Source organism: Chiloscyllium plagiosum, unplaced genomic scaffold (genome assembly GCF_037043375.1).
Source record: "Chiloscyllium plagiosum isolate Xiang-an unplaced genomic scaffold, Cpla_swu_hap1 HiC_scaffold_5, whole genome shotgun sequence".
NCBI lineage: Eukaryota > Metazoa > Chordata > Chondrichthyes > Orectolobiformes > Hemiscylliidae > Chiloscyllium > Chiloscyllium plagiosum.
In genome coordinates this window covers 63,767,399-63,793,016 of record NW_028270143.1, presented here as the reverse complement: position 1 = coordinate 63,793,016, position 25,618 = coordinate 63,767,399, and the positions used below count along the sequence as shown (strand labels likewise).

At 40.1% G+C, this 25,618-nt stretch overlaps 1 protein-coding gene across 1 annotated transcript in view; it reads left to right on the top strand.

Moving 5' to 3' along the window:
- Positions 1-25,618, top strand: part of LOC122550254 (contactin-associated protein-like 2) — a 2,045,475-nt gene that overhangs the window by 1,128,100 nt on the left and 891,757 nt on the right. The window contains exon 13 of the mRNA XM_087987230.1: positions 23,041-23,241. Within this exon, the coding sequence (XP_087843356.1) occupies positions 23,041-23,241 (201 nt within the window). The remainder of the gene's footprint in view (positions 1-23,040; positions 23,242-25,618) is intronic.

Here is a 25,618-nt window from a genome sequence, read left to right as displayed (position 1 = left end):
AAGCTATTTTCAATGTATAATTTCAGTTACATCACACTGTAAACTTTTGCTATAAATTCTGTGTCTTACGATCTTGTACTCCACAATCACCTAATACTTCGCAACCACTTGATGAAGGAGCCGCTCTTCGAAAGCCAGTGCTTCCAATTAAACCTATTGGACTATAACCTGGTGTTGTGATTTTTAACTCTATTTCATGGATTTTACTAGTTCACTAGTTAATAGCAGCATTTAGTTTAATCTGAAATCAAGGCATTGCCTATGTTGGGAAGAAAAACAATTACAAATAACTTCTTGCTGTTGATACAGGATTATGAAGTGAGCAGCATCAAGAGGATTGGCCACATGTTGAACATGTCTGCACATTGATCTCACATACTATTTCTCTCTCTTTCAATTCCAAACAGTAGACAACCATGATGTTCAGATTATTCTGTGCTGAAATACAAACACATTGCTTGTCACTACTGTCTACTGAACTGGCATGTTGGCGTTAGGACTTTTTTTTTTAGATTACATTACAGTGTGGAAACAGGCCCTTCGGCCCAACAAGTCAACACCGACCCGCCGAAGCGCAACCCACCCATACCCCTACCCCTACATTTACATTTACCCCTTACCTAACACTACGGGCAATTTAGCATGGCCAATTCACCTGACCTGCACATCTTTGGACTGTGGGAGGAAACCGGAGCACCCGGAGGAAACCCACGCAGACACGGGGAGAACATGCAAACTCCACACAGTCATTTGCCTGAGGCGGGAATTGAACCCGGGTCTCTGGCGCTGTGAGGCAGCAGTGCTAACCACTGTGCCACCGTGCCGCCTATGTTCTTGAACATAGTAGCAAAGGTTAAATTCAACTGGTAATTTATGTCTCTATCAACCCCTCTAGTTACTCTTGTCAGATATTTATCTTCATATATTCTTTGTGTCCAGCTGTGGTTGATTGTAGTGAAATTGAGGGCAAGTACTAAACAAGAACAAAAAAGATATTTGCTGCTTGATAAACTGAAATTTTGGCACTGCTATTGAAACTCATGGAGTTTGCACAGACTGGCCCAAGCTCCAGTATGAATTTATCATGCTAATAACAGCCTTTAATAGCAAAATAGAAAATAGTGTTATACTGGAGGGCATGTCTTAGCTGTATTTGTATAACTAATTAATTTCAGTTTATTTGTCAACAAGATTACATCTGATTGAGAAACCCAAACTATGACTGTTCTGGCCTATTTGTTTGTTGGGAATATTTTGTTGACATATTTTGTGGCATGACTAATCAATGTTTGTGAACAAATTTTGAAATAAAGATTAATTTTAGATTTTTCTAACAACCATGCAAACAACAATCAGGAAAATGATTGGTTGTCACAAGTACATTCTGTGCTGCATGTTACATGGTAAAACTGAAGATGAGAACTGGCTAAAACTTATGATGGAGGAAAGAGGTCTGCAGATGCTGGAGATGAGCGTTGAGAGTGTGTTGCTAGAAAAGCACAGCTGGTCAGGCAGCATCCGAGGAGCAGGAAAATCAACCTTTCGGGCCAGAGCCCTTCATCAGAAATTGCTTCATGGCAGAGGAGAGTATTTGGGGAGTACAGTGAGAGAGGGACTCACTGAGATCTTTGTAGCGAGAAGAGGAGGAATTCTTCAAGGTAGGCATCCTTGGAAGAGGTTTCTCAGTAAGCTTGAAATCAACTAGGAGACAGTTACGTCTGCCGATGCTGGAGATCAGAGTTGAGAATGTGTCGCTGGAAACGCACAGCAGGTCAGGCAGGATCCAAGGAGCAGGAAAGTCGATGTTTCGAGCTGGAGCCCTTCATCAATTCCTGATGAAGGGCTCTTGCCCAAAACATTGATTTTCCTGCTCCTCACAGGCTGCCTGATCTCCTGTGCTTTTCCAGCAACACACTCTGAACTAAAAATTATGATGTGTTGCGTGTCTTATTTGAAAATTACTCCACTTGTTGACAAACTAGCCAGTTATTTTTTACTGAGGTAGCCAGTTATTTATTAGCTTTCAGCAACCCATATGCTAATTGACTAGCAGTTTTACGAATTGGGTAATATATTGATCTACAGCAAACCCAAATTAGAAAGGATTAGAACTGATCCTTCTCATCAGAATGTAAACTTGTTCCTAAATTGTAACTCTGTTTTGTAATCCTCACCTTTCATAGTTTTAAGAAAAAATAATGCAAAGTGACATCTTCTTTTAAACATCGTTCACACCTTGTTGGAGACTAAATAATCCTTCTTTGAAAGCTCAATCTCAGTTTCAGTTTGTGACAGTAGAAGGTTAAAGTGCGGCTGATGCAATAAAACATTTCTGGTACTCTTTGAGATAAGTGAGGATCACAGATCTGTTCAGAAGCTGTTTACCTCCCTTGACACACAAATGTTTCTGCCCTTACTGATTATATCTTCAGACTTTTTTTTTATCACTTTGAGACAGAACATGTCAGGTTCTAAGTTGGAAGAGATGACTGTTTTGAATCCCATTCCAAAAAAGCAATAATTGAAATAGTCACCATTGCAAGGATAGACTGTACATGGAATACTTAATGGGATAGTTGCTGCACGTTGACTCAAGATCATTAATTTTAATTGTTTAAGTTTTTCAGTTGTTGTGATGTTTTAATGTTAATTTCCTTTAACTCTTCCTAAAATGCTTATCACCTCCTGCTCGGAGGGTGAGTCGAGGGCCTCCGTACAGATTTGTCCTGTTCCATTATTGATTAATATGAAATGCATGAGATTGATCTAGAGTGACCTTTTCTCTGCTTTTCCTTCCCTTAATGTGGAGAGCAACTAAGTAACGTGCCTGAAAATAGTTGAAACTAGCATTCCAGTGTAAAATCGTGAACTTTCATTCAAAGCCCTTCCAATTTGTGACACAGATTTTTATAGGTGATTTGATATTAGTTCAATTCAGTACCATATTAATTTAACGTTTATTTGTTGGGACACAACCACATGGTCATTCTCACAGGAGAACTGCATCAAATTTAAAGGCCTAAATATAAGAAGCAGAAGCAATATTGTTAAAGCATGATTAGGTGTGGACACTTGGCTTAACTATTTGCACCCAATATGAGTTCTGCCTGTTTTGCACTAGCAGTGAAAGGGTATTAATTTTGTGAACTGACTTCTTCTTTCATTTGTCTTTAAATGACAAACAATAGAACTCTATTCAATCAAATAAATTAGAACACATTAAAAAAAAATCCCAGGCTTTAAGCAGAACAACATGAAACATTTGCAGTCATTTTTAAAGAAGAACAAAGTATCCAGGCTGTCTTTAGTTGACTCGACCTAATCAAACTATAATTTTCTAATTGCTCTGCTCTAATGCCTCTCATCATTGATTTTGTAGCAATTGTAGTGAGGTCAGACAGGTGGACCTCATAGTATGTGATTTCCCTGACTTAGGCTGTTAATCTGGCCAAATCAGGGAGCCCTGGCTGACAGCTGAGAACAGGAGTCAACATCCTGTTGACTTTGAGAGTTGGCTCTGAGGGAGCTGGATCTCTGTCAAGCTATCTTCCCACATGTAAATAATGGGTAATTTGGTGATAGAATACTGGTCTCTGTGGAGTTATTTCAAATTCTAGCAGTTTTGCCAATATTGATATTCCTTAACTGAATAGTAGTTATTCTTCACTCTCACCCTCTTGTTTTCTCTTTCCTTTTTTTCTTTAGTTTTTCTTGATATCATTTCCTGAATTCTAACATTTTTCCAAACATCAGGCTTACTTGACTTTTTTCTGAAAAAAATCTCTTCTCCTTGATCTAATACCATCTGTAACTTGTCTTCTTAACCACATTTCACATTCTGTTTTGATATTCCTTCAGGAAATTGTGAAAATTATTATTGCAAGTTATAATTTAAATTTTTAGTTTTTTTGCCATTGCTTCTTTTCATGATACATTTTAATCTAACTTTGTAATCTACTTTGGCCAGCTCACTTCTCATATCTAAGTAGCATGTTTTTGGTTTGCATTCAGAATGCAGATAACTGCAATAAGTGAACATTGCCTATACCCTGACTAAATCAGAATCATACTGAACCAGGAAGACCAGGTTCAAGTCCCATTTTCCAGAGCTACATAATATCATTCCTGAGCAGGTTTATTAAAAATATTTCGAAGTAATCTTCAACTTCATTTTTCAGAAAGTGGTGTTGCAGAGTTAGATGCCCAACAACTCATCTGAAGTTCATCTCACAGATATCTACAATAGGGTGGAGGACTCCATTTTCCTAATTATCTCCTAGAAGATGTAGAAATAGGGAATTCTATAATTACAGCTATAAATCTAAACAAAGCAAGCTGCTGCGAATGAGAAATGAGTTGGCCCAGGTAGATTTCAAAACTGGATTAACAGACATGATGATAAATTCTACCTCTTGCTCCGATGTCAGCTATGTAAATATACCTATTAAAATTCCATAGATTCCAATATACTCATTTACTTCTATTTTCTTCAGATATTCATCCACTTCCCTTTAAAAAGATATTATAGATTATATTTCCAACCCAGTTTCTGAGAGGCTATTGCATTTTCCAGTTACTATCCAAAATGAAAAAAAAGTCATCTTATTCTTTTTCATGGTGAGAGAATTGCCCTCCAGTTACCATCATGATTCTTATTTACTTAATGCACAGAAAAATACCCTCTGCAGTCTGAGTAAAGGAACATTTCTTGGGGCAGCATAAACTTTCCCTCATTTCCTTGTCAAAATCCTAAGCGATTTTGAACATCTATCCATTACAGTCAGTTTTACAAAATGCGGTAATTCTGTTCCTGTGCAATCCTGTGTTATAAGAAAATTGCATAATAGCAGCACTGTTTAAACTAATAGGGCCAAAATTGCATTATAACCAATACACGCATTAAAGGTTTGCGCTATAGAAACATTGTCCCCAATTTGTCAATCTCATTACAGCAAAGTTGCATTAACAAAATGTGCGTTATAGTAAAACAACCTGTACTTCATGCTTCTCTATAATGTAGTGTCCTATTTTCTTGTTGGAACCAGTGCATTTTATATTACCATCTAATTGTGGGGAGTTGTTTGTGTCACTACACTTTTCTGTAACCATGGCTCTGAGTTAGAAATGGCACCAGGCTGCTCTACAAAGGTCAGCAAGCAGCTGACAGTAAAATCAGTGAAGTGCACTTCTGAGGAAAACAGAAAAATTATAGCAGGGAAGAAGAAATTTGATGCGCTCTAAATGTGTGTGTGTGCTAGCCCTTCAAGGTGGATGTATCAAATTAAGTTTCCATTTTTCATTCCTTGTACCTTTTGTACACTAGTGCCTTCTTTAAAATTAACAAAGTTCTGCCTCCTACCATATTCTGATGACTTTGTGTGGAAAAGAAAATCTTTCAACTGTTCCCTTCATTCTTGTGCTGAGAAGTTTAATCTATGGCTCAATTTTACTGATTTGCCAACCAGCGAAAACATTTGTTTCATCATTTTTCATTGTAAAATATTTTTCATCATCTTCCAAAACCTCTATTAGATCTTTCCCTAACATGCTCTGTTCTGGTAGGTAAGTTTCCAAGCACTCAGTGAAAGGGAGAACATGTTTTTATCATTCAGGCACTGCAGTAAGATTACAAATCTTAGCCCATACTGGATGGAGTTTTACCCATTGTTTCTCAGAGGAATTAAGGGATTTGGGGATAGTGCAAGAAGATGGAGGTCAGGTAGAATATTAGTAATGACCATATTAAATGACAGAACAGGCTTAAAAGGCTGTGTGCTACTATTTCTTATGATCTAATGGTGTAAACACGCACATTATTGGGGGCTGGATAGGGGCCATTTGGCTTTATATATCTTTGTGATGTACTTAATGTGGGGGAGAGTGTGATGCTCAAAGTAAATGCTCAAGCTGGAAACTGTTTCAGTTCTGAGCACTGAATTTCTTCATTATAATGAACAGAATGTGTAGAAGCATTCACATTTATATGATCTCACAATGTGCTTTAGAACCAATTAAGTACTGTTGAAATGTAGGACACAGCAGGTGATTTGCGCAAATCACCACTGCATGGTGTTTTGCTTTAGGAAAAAGTAATATATACTTTTGGGCTCTGTCTGTTATCAAAATTAGAGCTTTCCAGCTGTTGAAAAAAAATCTTCTTGGACCAACAAAGTACTGTTGATTCCCTCAGTTGCTCCCAGCTAAATATACCCAATTGGATAATCAATCCTGATAAACAAAGTGTAAAAGTGGTACAATTGAAATTATAATGATAGAAATTTTAAGATAGAGATTTGTGTAATTCTGTGACACCTGGGAGGCAAATGGTGTCTAGAAATCTAATAGATGAATTTGCTGTTCTTCCAGGATTTTTTTTTTAATGGTTAACAGCCTCTATCTAAAATAATTTTTTTTTTCATTTTCAAGTTCTGTTGTTTATTTGCATCCTTTTCTATCAGTTTATACTTTGTACTTAGTATCAGATTTTCTCTGGGACCACACAACTTTTTACAAAACTTGTGTTAGTAATTCTGTTACCTTTTACAGGATTATATCTAAAATTAGATAAGTACAAAGTTCTGCAAATGTCACTCACACTCCACCACATTGGTCACTAGAGATGAGCTGTGTCTCAGGATTTGTACCTCTTCCAGGACAAACAAAAAATGTTGCCAGCACTGTATTGTGTAGGAAATGTATGTTTTTTAATGTGGATTTATCAATTTGTGCATATGTGCTATGTGTCTGTGAATTTGTTGGTGTTGTGAGCATTGACATGTTGCATGCTTAAAAGCAGAATTAAATGAAACTGGTAATTTGATATTATAAACTTCCCATACCATTGCGCATTCTTCTGTGTAACAGGGACATTTTGCATGATGACAGCTGTTTATGAAGGTGTTACTGGATTAGGAAAATGTGATGTTTAATGAACTCTTCAAAATGTCTTTCCTTGATAGTATGACCAACGATGCAATTTAAAAGTATGGAATGTTTCCCCTCTATGTAAATCAAAAGACTGTTAAAAAAAAAATTGTCTCACAAACTGATGAAATACTTGTCTTCTTTCACTGAAGCAAGACTAGTTGCTATACTAGTTGTTGATTCACTGTGGCAAATTACTATATTATTACAATCTGTCTCATATAACATTCATCAGAAATAGCAAATTGCTTCTATAAAGTCTCCACAATTCTGAAAATAAATTATTTATACCTTAAGCTCATAACCTAAAAATATCCTGTCTAGAAAGTAATAGCAGCCCAGTATTGTTATGTATAATTCGCAAAAGACTTCACCAACTTGAGGCATTTTTGCTTTTCCATTTTTTGCATTTCACACAATAGCCTCTTTTGTTGCAAAGAAAAATAACTCATATCCATTTCTGGCATTTTCGTATTGTTGTCACATTGTGATGGCAACTGTTCTAATCCACTTCTTCAAGTCACAAATGTCCTCAACAGGTGGGTACCTAAGTTGGAGTTCTAAGTATATCATTTAAGAGTTAGTTCAACTGTGGGGATTGGTAAGCTCATTGGCCAGATGGTGAGCATGTGGCTCAGCCTAGCACCAGTAGGAGGGGTTCGATTTCATTCTAGTTGAAGTAATTTTAGAATCTGCATCCTAATTCTGTCCTGAGGTTGTTAACGAACTAGTGGTATTTTTAATTATCCATTTTGTTTTTGGTCCAAAAGAAACACATACTTCCAGATTAAGGCCCAGAGTATGAGGGAAAAAAGTACATTGTATTCTGATCAATGATAACAGAATTCTGCATGAATGGTATTTAATATAGCATTACACATCCAGGTTGCTTCACAAAGGCATGGGAAACCCTTACCAAGAGAGAAGAAATTAGTGGAATGGTTAAATGCTTTAAAAAGGTGAAGCAATTAAAAGTGGAGGAGTTTAGAAGGGGGATTCTAATTTGCCAATTGGCTTAATGGCAAGAGACAAAGAGTAATAGTAGAGCGTTCCTTTTCAGACTGCAAAGATGTGACCAGCGGTGTTCCACAGGGAATGGCTCTGGATTCTCTCTTGTTTGTCATTTATATAAATGTTTTGGATGACAATATAGAAGGCATGGTTAGTAAGTTTACGGATGACACCAAAATTGGTCACATTGTAGACAGTGAGAAAGTTTCCAAAATTACAAAGGAATCTTGATCAAATGAGTCAATGGGCTGAAAAATGGTAGTTGTTGTTCATTCTGGATTAATGCGAACAAACAAGGGTAAGGCTTATAAGGCCTTGGGTAGTGTTGTACAACAGAGGGGTGTAGGTACATAATAGACATGGTGGTTAAAAACGTGTTTGACATGCTTGCCTTCAATGCTCAGTCCTTTAAGAATAGGAGTTGGGAAGTAATTTTTAGGTTGTACAGGACATTGGTGAGGCCTCTTCTGGAATACTGTGTCCAGTTCTGGTCACCCAGTTATAGGAAGGATATTATCAAGCTGGAGAGGGTTCCGAAGAGATTTACTAGGATGTTGCTGGGTATGGAAGGTTTGAGTCATAAAGAAAGGCTGGGAATTTTTTCACTGGAGTGCAGGAGGTTGAGAGGCAATCTGATAGAAGTTTATAAAATAATGAGAGTTATCGACAGAGTTAATGCAAGTTGTCTTTTCCTCGGATGGGGATTTCAAGACTAGGAGGCACATTTTTAAGGTGAGAGGACAGAGTTTTTAAAAAGACATGAGGCAATCTTTTTTTTTTACACAGAGGGTGGTGTGTGTGTGGAATTAACTTCCTGAGAAAGTGGTGGATGTGGGTACAATTACAATGTTTAAAAGACATTTTAATAGATACATAAATAGGAAAGATTTGGAGGGATATGGGATAAGAGCAGGCAGGTGGGACTAGTTTAGTTTGGGATTATATTCAGCATGGAGAAAGTGAGGTCTGCAGATGCTGGAGATCAAAGTTGAAACTTTATTGCTGGAACAGCACAGCAGGTCAGGCAGCATCCAGGGAACAGGAGATTCGACGTTTCGGGCACAGGCCCTTCTTCAGGCCCTTCTTCTACCATCCAAAGAGCATTCCACCTTGACCCGGCCCTCCCCAACCAATCCCATAACCCCACATTTTCCATGGCTAATCCACCTAGCCTACATATCCCTGAACATTATGGACAATTTCAGCATGGCCAACCACCTAACCTGCACATCTTTGGACTGTGGGAGGAAATCTGAGCACACGGAGGAAACCCACGTAGACATGGAGAGAGCGTGCAAACTCCACACTTCCTGAAGAAGGGCCTGTGCCCGAAACGTCGAATCTCCTGTTCCCTGGATGCTGCCTGACCTGCTGTGCTGTTCCAGCAATAAAGTTTCAAAATTATATTCAGCATGGACCAGTTGGACCAAAGGGTCTGTTTCTGTACTGTATGACTCTCTGACTCTATAATGCACAGAGCCTAGATGTTTGAAAGTGTGGCTATCAATAATGGCATGTGGGCATCACTGGCAGACCAGCATTTATTGCAGAAGGTAGTTCAGAATCAATCGCAGTACTTGGACCTGGAGTTAAGTGTTGGCTAAGTAAGAATGGCAAATTTCCTCCTGAAAATACATGAATGCAACAGATATTTGTCCCTTATAATAATTGTTAGTGGTCACTATTATCACTTACCTCTTCGTTTCAAATTTTTATTGCATTCAAATGTCATGATCAGCTGTGATGGAATACGATCCCATGTCTCAGAACATTAGTTTGGAATTCTAGATTACTCGCCAATGAATTTACTACTACACCACTACCTCGCCTGAAAGCTACAAGACACTAATACATTCATTGAATCCCTCAAGTGTGGAAGGAGGCAATTTGGCCAATCAAGTCCTCACCTACCATCCAAAGAGCATTCCACCTTGACCCGGCCCTCCCCAACCAATCCCATAACCCCACATTTTCCATGGCTAATCCACCTAGCCTACATATCCCTGAACATTATGGATAATTTCAGCATGGCCAACCACCTAACCTGCACATCTTTGGACTGTGGGAGGAAATCTGAGCACACGGAGGAAACCCACGTAGACATGGAGAGAGCGTGCAAACTCCACACAGACAGTCGCCCAAGGCTGGAATTGAACCCGGTGCCTGGCACAGTGAGGTAGCAGTGCTAACCACTAAGCCACTGTGAATGAAGATGGAAAGTTTGGGATGAGGGTTGTAGCACTCAAGAAAATTATAGATAGTTGGTTGAATAAAATTTTGAATAAATTCAAAATCCATTAAAAGACAACAAATGCCAACTTGCATTTATAAGGTACATTTAATGTAAAAAAAACACCCAAATCATCATCATCGTCAAATCATTATCATACAAATTTGAATACCAAACAAAGTCAATATCAAGGCAGGTAACAAATAGCTTCATAAAAGAGCAACTTTTAAAGGAGCCTCAAAAGAGAAGAACGATTTACAGAAGCTTGGAGATTTTGGCAGTGAATTCATGTACTTACTCCCTGGCCAGCTGAAGTCGCAGTTCCCAATAATGGAGCAGTTAGATTGGGAATGTGCAAGAGACCAAAGCAAACAATCTTGGAAGGCTTTAGTCAGAGTGAAATTTTAGAATCAGAGATGAGAGAAGCAATGGAGGAATTTGGAAACTAAAATGTAGGTATTGCTTAACTGAAAGAGAGTGTAAATCTGCACGCACAAAATGAATTGAATTCAGTGTGATTGATGACTGGGTTGCAAAACTTAAATTTTCAAATGTTTATGAAGGGTGAAGGATGAAAGTCTGGCTAGGAATTTTTTCGAATAGTTGAATTCTGGAACTAACAAAGACATGGCTGAGGATTTTAGGAACAGATGCACTGAGGTGAACATGATGTTGCAAAGTTAGACAAAGGAGTAATGAAGCAAACATATGCTTGGAAGCTCAATTCAGGGTCAAATATGACACCAAGGTTGCAAAGCAGCATGGTTAAGTCCCAGACAGTAGTTTCCAAAGGCATGCTGTTGGGAAGGATTGGTGTTAAGTAAAAATTGCTGACATGTCATGAACTTGACAGAGCTTGATGATTGCTATATTTATCTGAAGTGCATTCCTAAGCTTATGTACAGCCACATTTAACTGGTGAGTTTGAGATTTAAACCGAAAAGAAAATAGAGTACCACAGAATCACAAGTTCATTATGGTATAGAGGGAAGCCATTTAGTGCATTGGCTGTCTAAATGAGTGCAATAATTAGTCCCATTCTACTGTCATTTCCCTGTATACCTGGACGTTGCTTCTCTTCAAATTATCATCTAAGATGCTGTTGAATGTTTTGAATGAACCTTCTTCCATGACACTTCCAGGCAGTGCAATGAAAACCCAAAGTACCAGCTGTTTGCTCTTTTCCAAATTACTTTCAATTTGTGCCCTATTATCTTTGATTCTTTTGTGAATTGCAGCAGTTTTTCCCAATCTATTCTGTCCAGACCCCTCATAATTTTGAAAATACATCCAATCTCCTCTTAGCCCTCCACTCTCTAAGAAAACTAGCCCCAGCGTCTCTAATATATCCTCATAACTGCCATGTTTTATCCCTTGAACTATACTTGCAAACTATTCCGGCACTTTATTTTTGCAATACATTCACAATCTTCCCTGAGTGTGCCAACTGGAACTGTAAACAATTACAGTATCACAGCTGACGTCTAATCCAAGTCAGCATACGTTTTGTGCTCTTTTACACAATGTCCGTATTAATAAACCTAAGATACAATTTGTATCAATTCTCTCTCCACCTTTCCTGCCACTTTTAATGACTTATGCAAGTCCGCTAGGTTTCACTAATCCTACGCACCCTTTGATGTGGTACCTTTTAGTTTTACAGCAGAATATTTCCATTTTGTTTAAATGTTTTGTCAAGTGAGATTCTTGGCATTCACTCCTGCATCGGTTAGAATGACTTGTCTTACACAGTTTTTCACTCTTTACATCATTAATTATTCTTGAATTTTTAGAATGCTTTTGATGAGGCCCCATACAAGAGGTAAGTGGCCCACATTGGGAATAATATATTGTCATGGATTGAGAATTGTTTGGCAGACTTGAAACAGAGTGGGAATATTTGGGTCTTTTTTTCCAGATGACACCCCCAGATGGTACCAGATGGTTCTCCCGGGGTACAGCAGCAATCAATGTTTGGCCCTCAGTTGTCCATGATATCCACAAATCAGCTGTTTAAGGGAAGCAAATGCAACATTTCTAAGTTTACTGATGACACAAAATTAGGTGGGATTGCGAGTTGTGAGGAGAATATAAGGAGACTTCAAAATGATGTAGAAAAGTTGAGTGAGTGGACAAACACAAGGCAGATGCAATAAAACATGGCTCAAAATGGAGTGTGAAGAACAGAAAGGTAGAATATTATGTAAATGGTGATATATCAGGAACTGTGGATGGATGAAGGGTTCTGTCAACAAAAGTAGAAAGGCAGTGTAGCAAGCAATTGGGAAGGCAAATGGTATATTGGCCTTCTTTGCAAGGGAAGTTGAGTTCAGTGGTAGGGATGTCTTACTACAATTATACTGGGCCTTTGTGCGACAACACCTGGAGTATTGTATGCAGTTTTGGTCTCCATACTAATATAGGATGTTCTTATCAAAGAGAGCATACAGCAAAGATTCACTGGGCTGATACAAAGGTTGATCAGACTATTGTTTGGGGAGAGATAGCTTCAACTTGGACTGTATTCATGAGAGTTTAGAAAGATGAGAGGGGATCTGATTGAAATGCAGAAAATTCTAATAGAGCTGAACAGACTACTTGTAGGGACAATATTTCCAGACATGGGAGACCATTTAGGACTGAAATGAGGAAAGATTTCTTCAGTGAATGATTGTTAACCTCACAGAAGGCCGTGGTGGCCAAGTCAGTGAATATATTCAAGCAAGAGATTGATATGTTTTTAGATATCGAAGGCTTCAAGGAGTATGGGGCGAAAGCATGTATGTGGCATTACAGATAAAGGATCAGCCATGATCATATTGAATGGTGTAATAATCTCAAAAGGCAAAATGGCCAACCTCTGCTCTTAGTTTCTCTGTTTAATTATATATCTGGGCTCTTGGCTCCTTTCTCGGGAATCTTGAGCTGTAGAAATGACCTTCAAGTATTCAAACCCCTGGCAATATATTTACAGCCCAGCTGAACACCACTTCAAAGAGGCAAGTGAGGAACTAATCCTCACTGTGCAGTGCTCAAGCATTATCGTTGAGCAATGACCAAGAGGATGGGAAAGCTCACGCCCATGTTCTGGAGGTTTTTGTTGATGATGATGACAGAGAGGAGGGCAGTCATTTTTCTTGCAGATGGCGTAGTAGTCATACCACCTGGCCAACCTAGCCTGGCTACACATTACAGCCCAGGTCAGAGCTGCATCCCACATGAATAGGATCATCCAGAAGCGCAGGAAGAGGGGAATTGATCTTCATTGCTCCGAAAGATGAAATTGCCACCATTGTCTCTCTGTTACCCCATACTCATAGGGCTATCACACACTGTAACATTGCCACTGCACACATCTCTCACCAAGCCTCATGGGGTTGAATCGCATGAACAGTGTCTGCTCAACAGCTCTCATCCATGTCATCCTCCCAAACCGCTGACTCTTTCTACTCTCTGTACTTCGTATTCACTTGCTAGGGGTACCTCACTATGTCTCCTGTCCCTGCCTCACCACCAACTGCTCTTCTATTCACTGCCACAATACTGCCCTGCAGAACAAACGTTTCCATAGCAACCAAAGTGCAGAAATGCACCAAGACTCCTGGGAAAGTACCCTTCGATATCCACAGTCACTTCTACCTGGAAGATACATAGGAACAATACCATCTGGAAGATCTCTTTCAAGCTATTCACCATCCTGATTTGGAAATATATCACCATTCCTTTCATGTCACTGGGTCAAGATTCTAGACCTCCCTCCCTGACAACATTGTGCCAAAACGATGCCAAATGGACCACAAGTGATTCAAGAAGCCAGCTCACCATCAACTTCTCAAGGCACGGTGGCTCAATGGTTAGTACTGATGCCTCACAACGCTAGGGGCCCAGGTTCGATTCCAGCCTCGGGCAACCATCTGTGTGGAGTTTGCACATTCTCCCCGCATCTGCGTGGGTTTCCTCCGGGTGCTCCGGTTTCCTCCCACAGTCCAAGGATGTGCAGGTTAGGTGAATTGGCCATGCTAAATTGCCCATACTGTTCAGGGATGTGTAGGTTAGGTGCATTAGTCAGGGGTAATTGTAGAGTTAAAGAGTATGGGAAGGGTCTGGGTGGGTTACACTTCGGGGAGGGGGTGTGTGTGGTCTTGTTGGGCCGAAGGGCCTGCTTCCACAAAGTAGGGATTATATGAAAATTAGAGATGGGCAATAAGTGCTGGCCCACCCAATGACACCCACATTCCCATGAATGAATGAATTAATAAAAATAATTCATCTGTGCCAATGCATTAGGTGTGTGAGTGTGTGCGTGTGTGTGTCAGTACTTGATACAATGATCTAGAGAAACATATGAGTTGTATATAGCCCTGAGCTCCAAAGTAAGATGTTCAAAGGCAGAGCTGGATCAAGAGAAGGCATGATGCTGTGGTGAGGCTGGTGAATTGCCAATGCCAATGGGTGAGGGAATAAGGAGGATGGTGACCATGGAGCTTGGAATGGTGTTGTTGAGAAACAACAGTTTGATGATTACCTAACTAAGCTTACCTCAACGTGAGCTACAAACCTTCACAAACCTTGCAAACACCTAGCTAAGCATTCAGCAAGGTGCAGTCACCAGGTACTCACTCTGATCTGCATGTAAGGAATTGATACCTTCTAGTTTTTTTGGGGAAGGAAAGGGGAATTTGAAGTGATATACGAATAAAGTAAGTAGAACTTTAATGAGAAGTAAAGGGATAGAACAATGATAGTCACCACTTCATGGTAAGATTCTGAAGTCATCAGTTAAGACTTCAAGGGAAATAACAAAATCTTTCTCACATTCACATAAGATCCTTATGTTTGCATTCTCTCCATATTTTCCCACTTTTTTATCATTGCTTGTGCAAACCAGATTGGGAAAAGTTCCACCAATACGATATTTATTTCTGTCAAATGTATCCTCATACTTCTCTATGTTGAACTTCATCTGCCACTTATCTGTCTGTTCAAACAATTTGGCAACATCTTTTTGATAATCTACACTATCCTCCTTACAGTTTAGAAAATGCTTCCAAGTTGTGAATCATCTGAAAACTTTGAAATTATTCCCTGTTTACCATGGCCAATTAACTGCAGCTTTAGTCATGGATTCTGGTTTTAAATCAACATTTTGTGTGTTTCTCAGGTATTTAGAAACCAGTTGGTTTTGGCTGGAAAGAAATTAAATATAAAGCTGTGACAATTGCCTGCTGCTTATGTGAAATGGTGCTGAGGAACTAGAAGAGCAGCAACAGCTATAGCACTTGTGCTGCACTTTAGTGACATCCTGAATGACCCTGGGCAAAACTTCTTTCCATCAACTTTAAACTGAGAGACACAGTATGTCTTACATTGGTGAGGGCCACATGTTACAATCATCATACGATGGGCAAGGCTCCTCACTTGGTTAATTTTCTGTTGTAATAACACTAAACAATTACTCCCAGGTGAGGAAAATTAGACTGGCTTCACTTCTTTACTGAGACCCTCCCTTGGCTGATCACAACCCCTTCCTTTTTGTAAAAGGAGGGAGTTGTTCATTCGTGAGAGGAGATTCTGGTCACAGCTGCTTCAGAACTGTAAAGCTATACTTCCATTGTGACTGTTCATTCAGCTGTCAGGGAAGGTAAACCACCTCCCTTTGTCAAAACAATGAGCTGTGATGCTCTAACATTTCAAGATAAGTATAGAAGGTATGATGTTAAGGTGCCAGATGATTCTCGGGTAGGGTTCAAAGTAAATAGGATGCCCGGTGGGTAGGATGGTAAGTGGGTAGGGTACCAGGTGCATCAGCACTTTACACTTTGGGACCGGACCTGCAGACCCCAGGCAAGGGCACAGCACAATAGCAATACAGCTATAAAAGGGGCAGGAGCGTTTAGAAGGGATCATGGCTAGCTGGAAAGCAAAGCTTGAAAGGGTGCAGTTAGGGAGGGGGTGGGGTCATTAACTGACAGTAGCATCCTGACTTCAAGGGGTGGGGATGTGAACGACAGCATCAGGTGTCTTCACCACATATGCCTGCGGGAAGGGTAGGTAAATGTAGGCCAAAGTAGACATATTAGGTAGTGCTTGTCAAAGCATGAATTCTATGGAGTTAATGGGATGAGCCACTGGGGCTTTAATGTGGTCCAATGGGGGCTTACCGACATGGTCAGGCTGAGGTTAGAAACTCAAAGTTTGTGAGAAGATTTGTAGCTCGGGTGCTCGTTGTTGTGGTTCTGTTCGCCGAGCTGGGAATTTGTGTTGCAGACGTTTCGTCCCTTGTCTAGGTGACATCCTCAGTGCTTGGGAGTCTCCTGTGAAGTGCTTCTGTGATGTTTCCTCCGGCATTTATAGTGGTTCGAATCTGCCGCTTCCGGTTGTCAGTTCTAGCTCTCCGTTGCAGTGGTCGGTATATTGGGTCCAGGTCGATGTGCTTATTGATTGAATCTGTGGATGAGTGCCATGCCTCTAGGAATTCCCTGGCTGTTCTCTGTTTGGCTTGTCCTATAATAGTAGTGTTGTCCCAGTCAAACTCATGTTGTTTGGCATCTGCATGTGTGGCTACTAAGGAGAGCTGGTCGTGTTGTTTCGTGGCAAGTTGATTTGTTCATATATTTAATGTGATGTGTGTTGTGAGGCACAGGTCCAGTAGTTTGAGTATGCCGTCTTTGTTGATAGGTTCACCATCCTGTTGTCTGTTCTGTATGTTCAGCAGGTTGGCTATTGTTTCTCTGGCTAGGGTTTTGTCGACTACAACCACTCAACTACAACCACAGGGACGCCAAGACAGCAGACTTCCTCGCAGCACTAGAATGCACACTCAAGACAATGGACTGACAGAAGAGACACAACAAACAGTGAGACAAAGTATCGTACCTCTGATAACAAGGAAAAGACAAACACATAACCTCAACACCAAGGAGAGGGAAGCACTAAAATCACTAAGAAACGATAAGAACATAATCATACTACCAGCAGACAAAGGCAGAATGACGGTCATCCTAGACAAAGCAGACTACATCCAGAAAGCGCAACAACTACTTGCAGATACCAACACCTACCAAAAGAGGGAGTTTGACCCCACCCCACAGCTCACCAATAGGATAAATAACACACTGAGGAACCTACAAAAAAAACGGACAGATAACCAGGTTTGACCTACAAAGAATGAAACCTGAAAACAACAACACCCCCAGATTCGATGCACTACCGCAAGTGCACAAACCAGACATCCCACTCAGACCCATCGTATCACACTATCACACAAACTGGCTAAAGAACTACAGCAGAAACAGAAACACCTGATCAGCGGATCCAGACACTCTATACAGTCAACACAGGAATTCTTGGACATCATCAGAAATATACACATAGACAAGGAAGAAACCATGGTCTCATTCGATGTTAACGGCACTGTTCACCTCTATCGACAAAACCCTTGCCAGAGAAACAATAGCCAACCTACTGAACATACAGAAAAGACAACAGGACATTGAACCTTTGTGGGCGGCACGGTGGCACAGTGGTTAGCATTGCTGCCTCACAGCGCCAGAGACCCGGGTTCAATTCCCGCCTCAGGCGACTGACTGTGTGGAGTTTGCACGTTCTCCCCGTGTCTGCGTGGGTTTCCCCCGGGTGCTCCGGTTTCCTCCCACAGTCCAAAGATGTGCAGGGTCAGGTGAATTGGCCATACTAAATTGCCCGTAGTGTTAGGTAAGGGGTAAATGTAGGGGTATGGGTTTCGCTTCGACGGGTCGGTGTGGACTTGTTGGGCCGAAGGGCCTGTTTCCACACTGTAATCTAATCTAATCTAATCTAATCTAATCTAAAAAAAAACCTATCAACAAAGACTGCATACTCAAACTACTGGACCTGTGCCTCACAACACACTTCACATTCAACAACCAAATTTATGAACAAATCAACGGCACATCCAAGGGCTCACCCATCTCTGGACTCATAGCAGAAGTGGTAATGCAAAGATTAGAACAAACAGTCTTACCGCAAATTCAACCCAAACTCTGGATCAGATATGTGGATGACACCTTTGTAATCATTAAAAACAAAGAAATAGAGAACACACACTGTATCATCAACGCCACACTCACAGGAATCCGATTCACTAGAGAGGAAGAAAAGGACAACCAACTCCCATTCCTAGACGTGATGGTACAGAGAACACCGAACTGAGAATTCACCACAAAGGTATACAGGAAACCCACACACACAGACCAAGTCCTGAACTACGAAAGCAACCACTCCAACACACACAAAAGAAGTTGCATCAAGACACTATTCAAAAGTGCCACAACACACTGCAGCACACCAGAACTGCAAAAAGAGGAAGAAGAACACCTATACAATGTATTCGCCAAAAACGGGTACCCGCACAATTTCATCAACAGATGCCTAAGGGAAAGACAACAGAACGAGGACATGCCGCAACCCAAAGGACTAGCCACACTACCATACATCAAGAGCATTTCCGAACTGACAGCCAGACTACTGTGACCACTAGGACTCTTAACAGCACACAAACCAACAGCCACTCTCAGACAACAACTCACCAGAACGAAGGACCCGATACCCAGCATGAGCAAAACCAATGTAGTGTACAAAATCCTATGCAAGGACTGCACAAAACACTACATAGGACAAACAGGAAGACAGCTAACAATCCGCATCCATGAACACCAACTTGCCATGAAACAACACGACCAGCTCTCCTTAGTAGCCACACATGCAGATGCCAAGCAACATGAGTTTGACTGGGACAACACTACTATTATAAGACAATACTATTATAACAGAGAACAGCCAGGGAATTCCTAGAGGCATGGCACTCATCCACAGATTCAATCAATAAGCACATCGACCTGGACCCAATATACCGACCACTGCAACAGACAGCTGGAACTGACAACCGGAAGCGGCAGATACAAACCACTATAAATGCCGGAGGAAACATCACAGAAGCACTTCACATGAGGCTCTCAAGCGCTGAGGATGTCACCTAGACAGGGGATGAAACGTCTGCAACACAAATTCCCAGCTCGGCGAACAGAACCACAACAATGAGGTTAGAAACCACTGGAGGAGAAGCATTCACTGTTGCCTTCCATTGTGTTGGAAATCAAAAGTGAAAAGGAAAGAAATTGGCTGTGTCTGAAGCAAATCCACAGAGGTCAGTATCCTGTCATCAAAACATTTAACATTATTTAAACATAGAGAGACCTTAACAGCCACGCAGCTCCCTCAAAGCTAGCTCTCAGAGTGAAGGCTCTGTGTTTGGACCAGATTAGCAGCCCTAATTGGGGAACTCATATTCTATGAGGTCCACCTAGTTGACCTTGTTACAATCACTACATTCCTCCCCACTCGGAGTCTGAGGACATAAGCTCTTCTTTGTAGCTCCTCCAGTGGTATTTTATCACTGGGTCAGGTTCCTCTAACTTTGCCTGTGAAGCTGGCCATATGTAATGCACAGTAGCTCACCTCTTGTGCATTGAGCGTCTTGGAAGAAAGTCATTCTGTTCTTCATGTGGCAAAGGCATGTGGTGGTGGCATCTGCCGTGTCCATTTTAGATTCCAAAGTATCTTCAATGCTTGATAGAGAGGAAGAACCTGTGGGTTCCAGAACAGTTGGAAAGGTACCTGAGGAGCTGGGCACATTTTCCTCCTGCACCATTTGTGAGTTGGAGGCTTTCATAAAGTTCCACGTGTTTGTTCAGGACCATCGCACCTACCCAAACTTTATATTTCACTGGACCTGACCTCACTTTGACCATATGTCTTATCCATGCAGGGCTATTACTGTGGTTCTTACTTCATCCTCTGAAATAAATTGTCTCTCTCTCGCTTAGTGGAATCATGTGCCTGGCATTGGCGTTCTTGATGCTGTTCACTGTGTAGCACCCTCCCCCCCCCCCCCCCCCCCCCACCCCAAAGTCCAGGAAGATCAGATTTAACCTGGTATGGATTCTTCTCCCGTTTAACAACTCTGCTGGAACTATCCCTGTAGTTGCATAATGGGTGGTCCTATAATCAGATAGGAACTGGGACAGATTACTATCTAGTGAAGCTGTAGGTTGTTTCTTTTAGCATGCCTTCAAAGTTTGGACTGCTCTTTCTGCCAGGCTATTGGCTAATGAATGTTATGGAGCTCTCCGTATATGTTGAATACCACTCAACTTTAGGAAACATTCAAAGGCTCTGCTGGTAAATGATGGCCTGTTATCTGTGACCAACACATTTGGGAGTCTGTGCATTGCAAAAGATATGCACAATTTTTCTCTCATCATTCCCGTATTTAACAAAAGAATTCTTTGCACCTCCAACCAATTCGAGTGGGTACCCACAATGACTAAGAACATGTAGACCATGAAAAGACCTGCATAGCCAATGTGTAACTGAGTCCAGGGATTACCTGGCCATAGGTGATTTTGTCCTCGTTAGCACTCTGGGCACTCTCCCGCTCATGCGGCTGAGTCTGCATCCAATCTGACAACCAGACATAACTGTTTATCAACTTCTTCATTTTAGAAACCCCTGGATGACCCCAGTACAGTTCAGCCAGCATCTGGTAGTTACCTTTCCTCAGGCCGTCAAAAGAATTTGACTCAACTCAAACTTAAGCCAAAAAACTTAGAATCAACCCTTTGTTTTTACAACAACATTTAATTCAACAAGGATTAGTTTTATTTAACTTATTTGTTCTTTGTTTGGTAAATAAATCTGTGGACAGTCGAAAGGAAAATAATTTATTCAGTTATTTTCTTATCTTTGAGCTGTGTCTTACAAACTCATTCTGCCTGAATCTGTGGAGTTTGGCAAGAAAATTGGGTTGAGTCTAATCAAAATGCAATGAACTTACTCAATCAAACAACGTTTCTCATTGCTAATTTCCTTTTATGAATCTTTGCTCCGACAGACTTTGTCCTGTGTGAAACCTATTTTTAGACAAGAAGCTGGCATGTACTTACTGAGTTACCTTTCAACTTGTACTAAATTACTTATGGATTGGGATTTGGCTGTCTTACACATGTCACTTATTCAGTTCTATGTGACATGATGAGAATTGAATAAGTATTTCTGATGCTGTTGGCTTTGCTTACACCTTTCCTTGTAGCAACATTAATGAACTGTGAATAAAGGGAAGCCTGTACATGTACTGTACTTGAATTTCCAGAAGGATTTGAGGTGCCACATCAAAGGTTATTGTGGAAAAGAAAAGCTCATGGGCAGTGGATAGTTTATTAGCATGGAGTTAAGATTGGCTGGCTGGCAGGAAAGAAAAGAATATGTATAAATAGGTCTTTGTCTAATTGACAGGGTATGACAAGTGGAATCCTGCCTGACTCCCCTCTGGTGTCTCCACTTTTTATAAGTTGCCTCAATTACTGCATGAGAGGTTTGAAAGCGTGGTAACTAAATTTGCAGATGAAGCATATAACAGAGAAGAATATTGTGAAGAGGGCATGAGGAGTTTTCAGATGGAAATAGATATATTGAGTGAATAAACAAAAAAAATAACAGATGGATTATAATGTGGGAAAATGTGAAGTTCACTTTGATAAAAAATAATAAAAAAGCTGGATATTACTCAAAGAGAAAAATGGCTGCTGAATTCTGAGGTGCATAGATCAGAAAAAAATTAGTATGCAGGTACAGGATGTAATCGATAAGGCTAATGGGATGCTGTCATTTAATGCAAGAGGAATTGAACATAAAAGTAAGGATGTTGTTCTTCAGTCATACAATGCCCTTGTAAGATCGCATCTTAAATATTTTGTGCGTTGTCATCTCCTTATTTAAGGAAAGATATAGATCGTTTTTGAATTGATACCTGGACAGGTTTGTCTTATGACAGTAGATTGGACAGGCTGGGTTTGTTTCCACTGGAACTTAGAAGCGTGAGGGGTAGATTGATTGAAATGTATAAGATCCCAAATGAGCTTGACAAGGAAAGGATGCTTCCTCTTGTGGATGGTTTAAAATTAGAAGTCTGCCTTTTAGGACTAAGAAGAAGAGATTTTCTTTTTTTCTAGACTGTTTTGTGACTTTGATTCTCTAAGCCTCAGAAGGTTGAGGAACTGAGATCATTAAATAATTTTAAAATTGAAGTAGGTCGATTAAGCAAGGGAATCAAAAGTTATCACCATTGATGGGAAAGTGAAATTCAAAAGACAAACAGATCAGCCATTATCATAATGAATGGAGAAGCAGGCTCACAGGGTGAATTGGTCTACTATGGCTTCTATTTCATACATTCATATATTCATAAACTTCTCCATCTACAGCCATTTAGGAAGAAACAGGCTTCAAAGTTAACTCTAAGATTTTCAATGTTAGCAAATAATACTTTCAAATAATTTGAAACATGAACATTAACCATCCATTTGCTTTTATTCACCTTTACTTTGTTGAAATAGAAATGAATTTACAAAAATCCACCTCTGAGGTTAAAATGTTAGAGGAGTTATGTGAAATGGTGGAACTTTTTTTTCTTATTTCAGGGAGTAGAAATAAAAGATCTTGGCGGTGTTTACCAATTGTTTTCTTGCAAGCTATGTAAATGAATACTTCACTGGGCTGATGGGGTGAATTTCCTTGGAAACCTCTTTCACTCATCTGACATAACTTTGGAGGAAGGTCCATCGTATATCTGTAAAACCAATGCAAACTTTGTGCTTTCTTTCCAGGGGTTCTGACTAACAAACACCCCTCCTCCCCATGCCCCCAGATACTAACCCTGCTGTGGCGTTATACTCTTTGGCATATCTGCGAATTCTATAAATTTGCAGTAAAGCTAACAGTCTTGAGTCTCAGTAGTGGATACAAACATTTGATGATTCTGATTTCCTTGTTTCTTACAGAGGATAAGGTCTGGACAACATTATACCATGACATGCCACAGCAAAGAACAATTTCAGGATCTACTCCAGAGAAACCTGTTGTTGTGAAGTTGAACTATAGCACCTCACTGAATCAGATCTCCGCTGTTACAAAAAGTGCAGAGTATTGTGAACAATATGTGTCATATTCCTGCAGGATGTCGCGACTGTTGAACACTCCAGGTAGGTCAGTTTTGTTTGTTTAAGCGCAGTTCCGATTGTGCAACACATGAAAAAAAAAGCAGGTTGAATGATTCCTTTTGGTCCTGTTAATCTTTTGCCAGTTATGCAATTGTACGTGATTTTGTCTGAGGCCACAAGATCTGATTTGGTGTTGGAAAATGCATGTGATTTTGTTTTGTCGGCTATTATCTTGGAGCTTTGCAGAGATCAGAGCATGGACTCATAATGAAAATTATAGGCAGTAACAATTAGGTAGCTTCATGCCATTTGAATTGAATTGAATTGAATTGAATTGAATTGAATTGAATTTATTGTCACGTGTACCATGGCACAGTGAAAAGCATTTGAAGTGGATAGCTTCCTATTCAATTCCAATTCAGATAAGAAAAACAGAACTGGATGAGTCTTCACATTTAATGTTGAGTTTGTTTAAGTAATTGCTATTATCTCAGATTTATCAATTGTATCTCTTCTTTTTCTGCCATGTGGGCACAATCTGCTGTGTGATATGGCCAAAGCAAATGTTAGAAACTAAGGTGTCAAATAATGCGATATTTTACAAATGTGCTTCATAACACCAAATTGCCATTTTTATTGTTGTTAAAGCTGTTACAGTGGAGCGTATCGATGCTATGCACTGGAGTAGAAAGTGCCAAAATAAATAGAAACTTATGTGGCTACAATTGTACATTTAATTAATTTAAGTAAATACATTATTTTATATGAAAAGATTATTCTTAAAGCATACTTTGACATAATATTGAGAAGGAATTTTTATTCAAAGGTATGGAACATGCCAAAAATGCGTACTAAAATGATAGCTACCAAGAATGTTAGAAATAATTTATCAGTGAGATAAATCAGCTACATCTGTTAGATCACAGGTGAAGAAAGTATATTAGAAAAGAAATTAAAGCTCTGACATAGAATAATAGTGCAGTAGAACGGTATATGTAAGTATTCTCTGTTATCCAGTTGCACAAAAATAAATAATTTCATCCATTCCAATCAAGCGACAGGAACTGTGTTTAAATGATAGACTGCATCAATTACTTGGGTTTTTTTGCATAGAAAGATCATACGGTTTTCCTCAAATTCATCACTGATTATCAGTAGCAGATTCTGATGACTGCAGGTTTTAGTTTAAGACAGCCATTTACACAATTTCTACTAAATATTGATGGGATGTTCTACTACGAGTTCAGAAAAAATCCACTGAAATTATCCCATGTAAAGTTTAGATTCTCAATTTTGTTTGTAATGTCGCTTTTTATCATTTACCTCATACACTCTTGTGTATCTGTGCATTAATTATCCTGTAGTTGTTTTTCCTTAAAGCTATTAGCTTTTAAGTTGTATTATGGTAAGTAATTCAATTCAGAAATTTTCTTGAGCTGAAAGATTTTATGCTTAGTTCTGCTGACCAAACTTTAAATAAAATCGTAATTGATTATCTTCTGTAATCAAATTCTTAACAAGTATAATTAATGTTATTGAACCAAGAACAGGAATAGGGTTAGGGATGGTGTTACTACATGAGTGTGAGCGGTGTGCCTTTAATTCTGGTCCACACCTACTCACTACTACAAAGTCGAAAGGCGGAATGGTGTCATGTTGCAACAAGGGAGGTTCGCTCAGGAGGTATGTCAAAAAGTGGCAGCTTTGTAATTGTTATCCATCTAGGAAAAGGGGATGAAGCAATTCTTCTGTTCCTCTTGGCTTCAAAAGAAAAGTAATCAAACGTGAAAATTATACAACATAGAAAAGTACAGCACTAAAACAGGCCCTTCGGCCCAGTATGTCTATGCCAACCATGATGCCATTCTGAACTAATCCTATCTGCCTGCACATAATCCATATCCCTCTATTCCTTGCCTGTTCATATGTCTGTCCAAATGTCTCTTAAACTTTCTAGTTTTTTTTCTACCACCTACCCTGGCATCATGTTCCTTGACATTGGGGAGACAGGACACCAACTTGTGGAACTCTTGGACAAACGCACTAAACAACCCCACCATCCTGTGGCCAATCACTTCAACTCCCCCTCCCACTCCACCAAGGATACGCAAGTCCTGAGCTTCCTCCACCACCAAATTCTAGCCATCTGACGACTGGAGAAAGAGCACGTCAGCCTTGGGACCCTCCAACTACACAGAATCAATGTTGATTTCACCAGTTTCCTCATCTCCCCTCACTACCCCCATCATCCCAGATCCAACCCTCCAACTTGGCACCACCTTCTTGGACTGTCCTACCTGTCCATCTTCCTCCCCACCCTCCATTTCGACCTATCGCCATCACCCCCACCCTCATGCACCTATCGCATTCCATCTACCTTCCCCTAGCCCTACCCCTTCCTATTTATCTCTCAGCTACT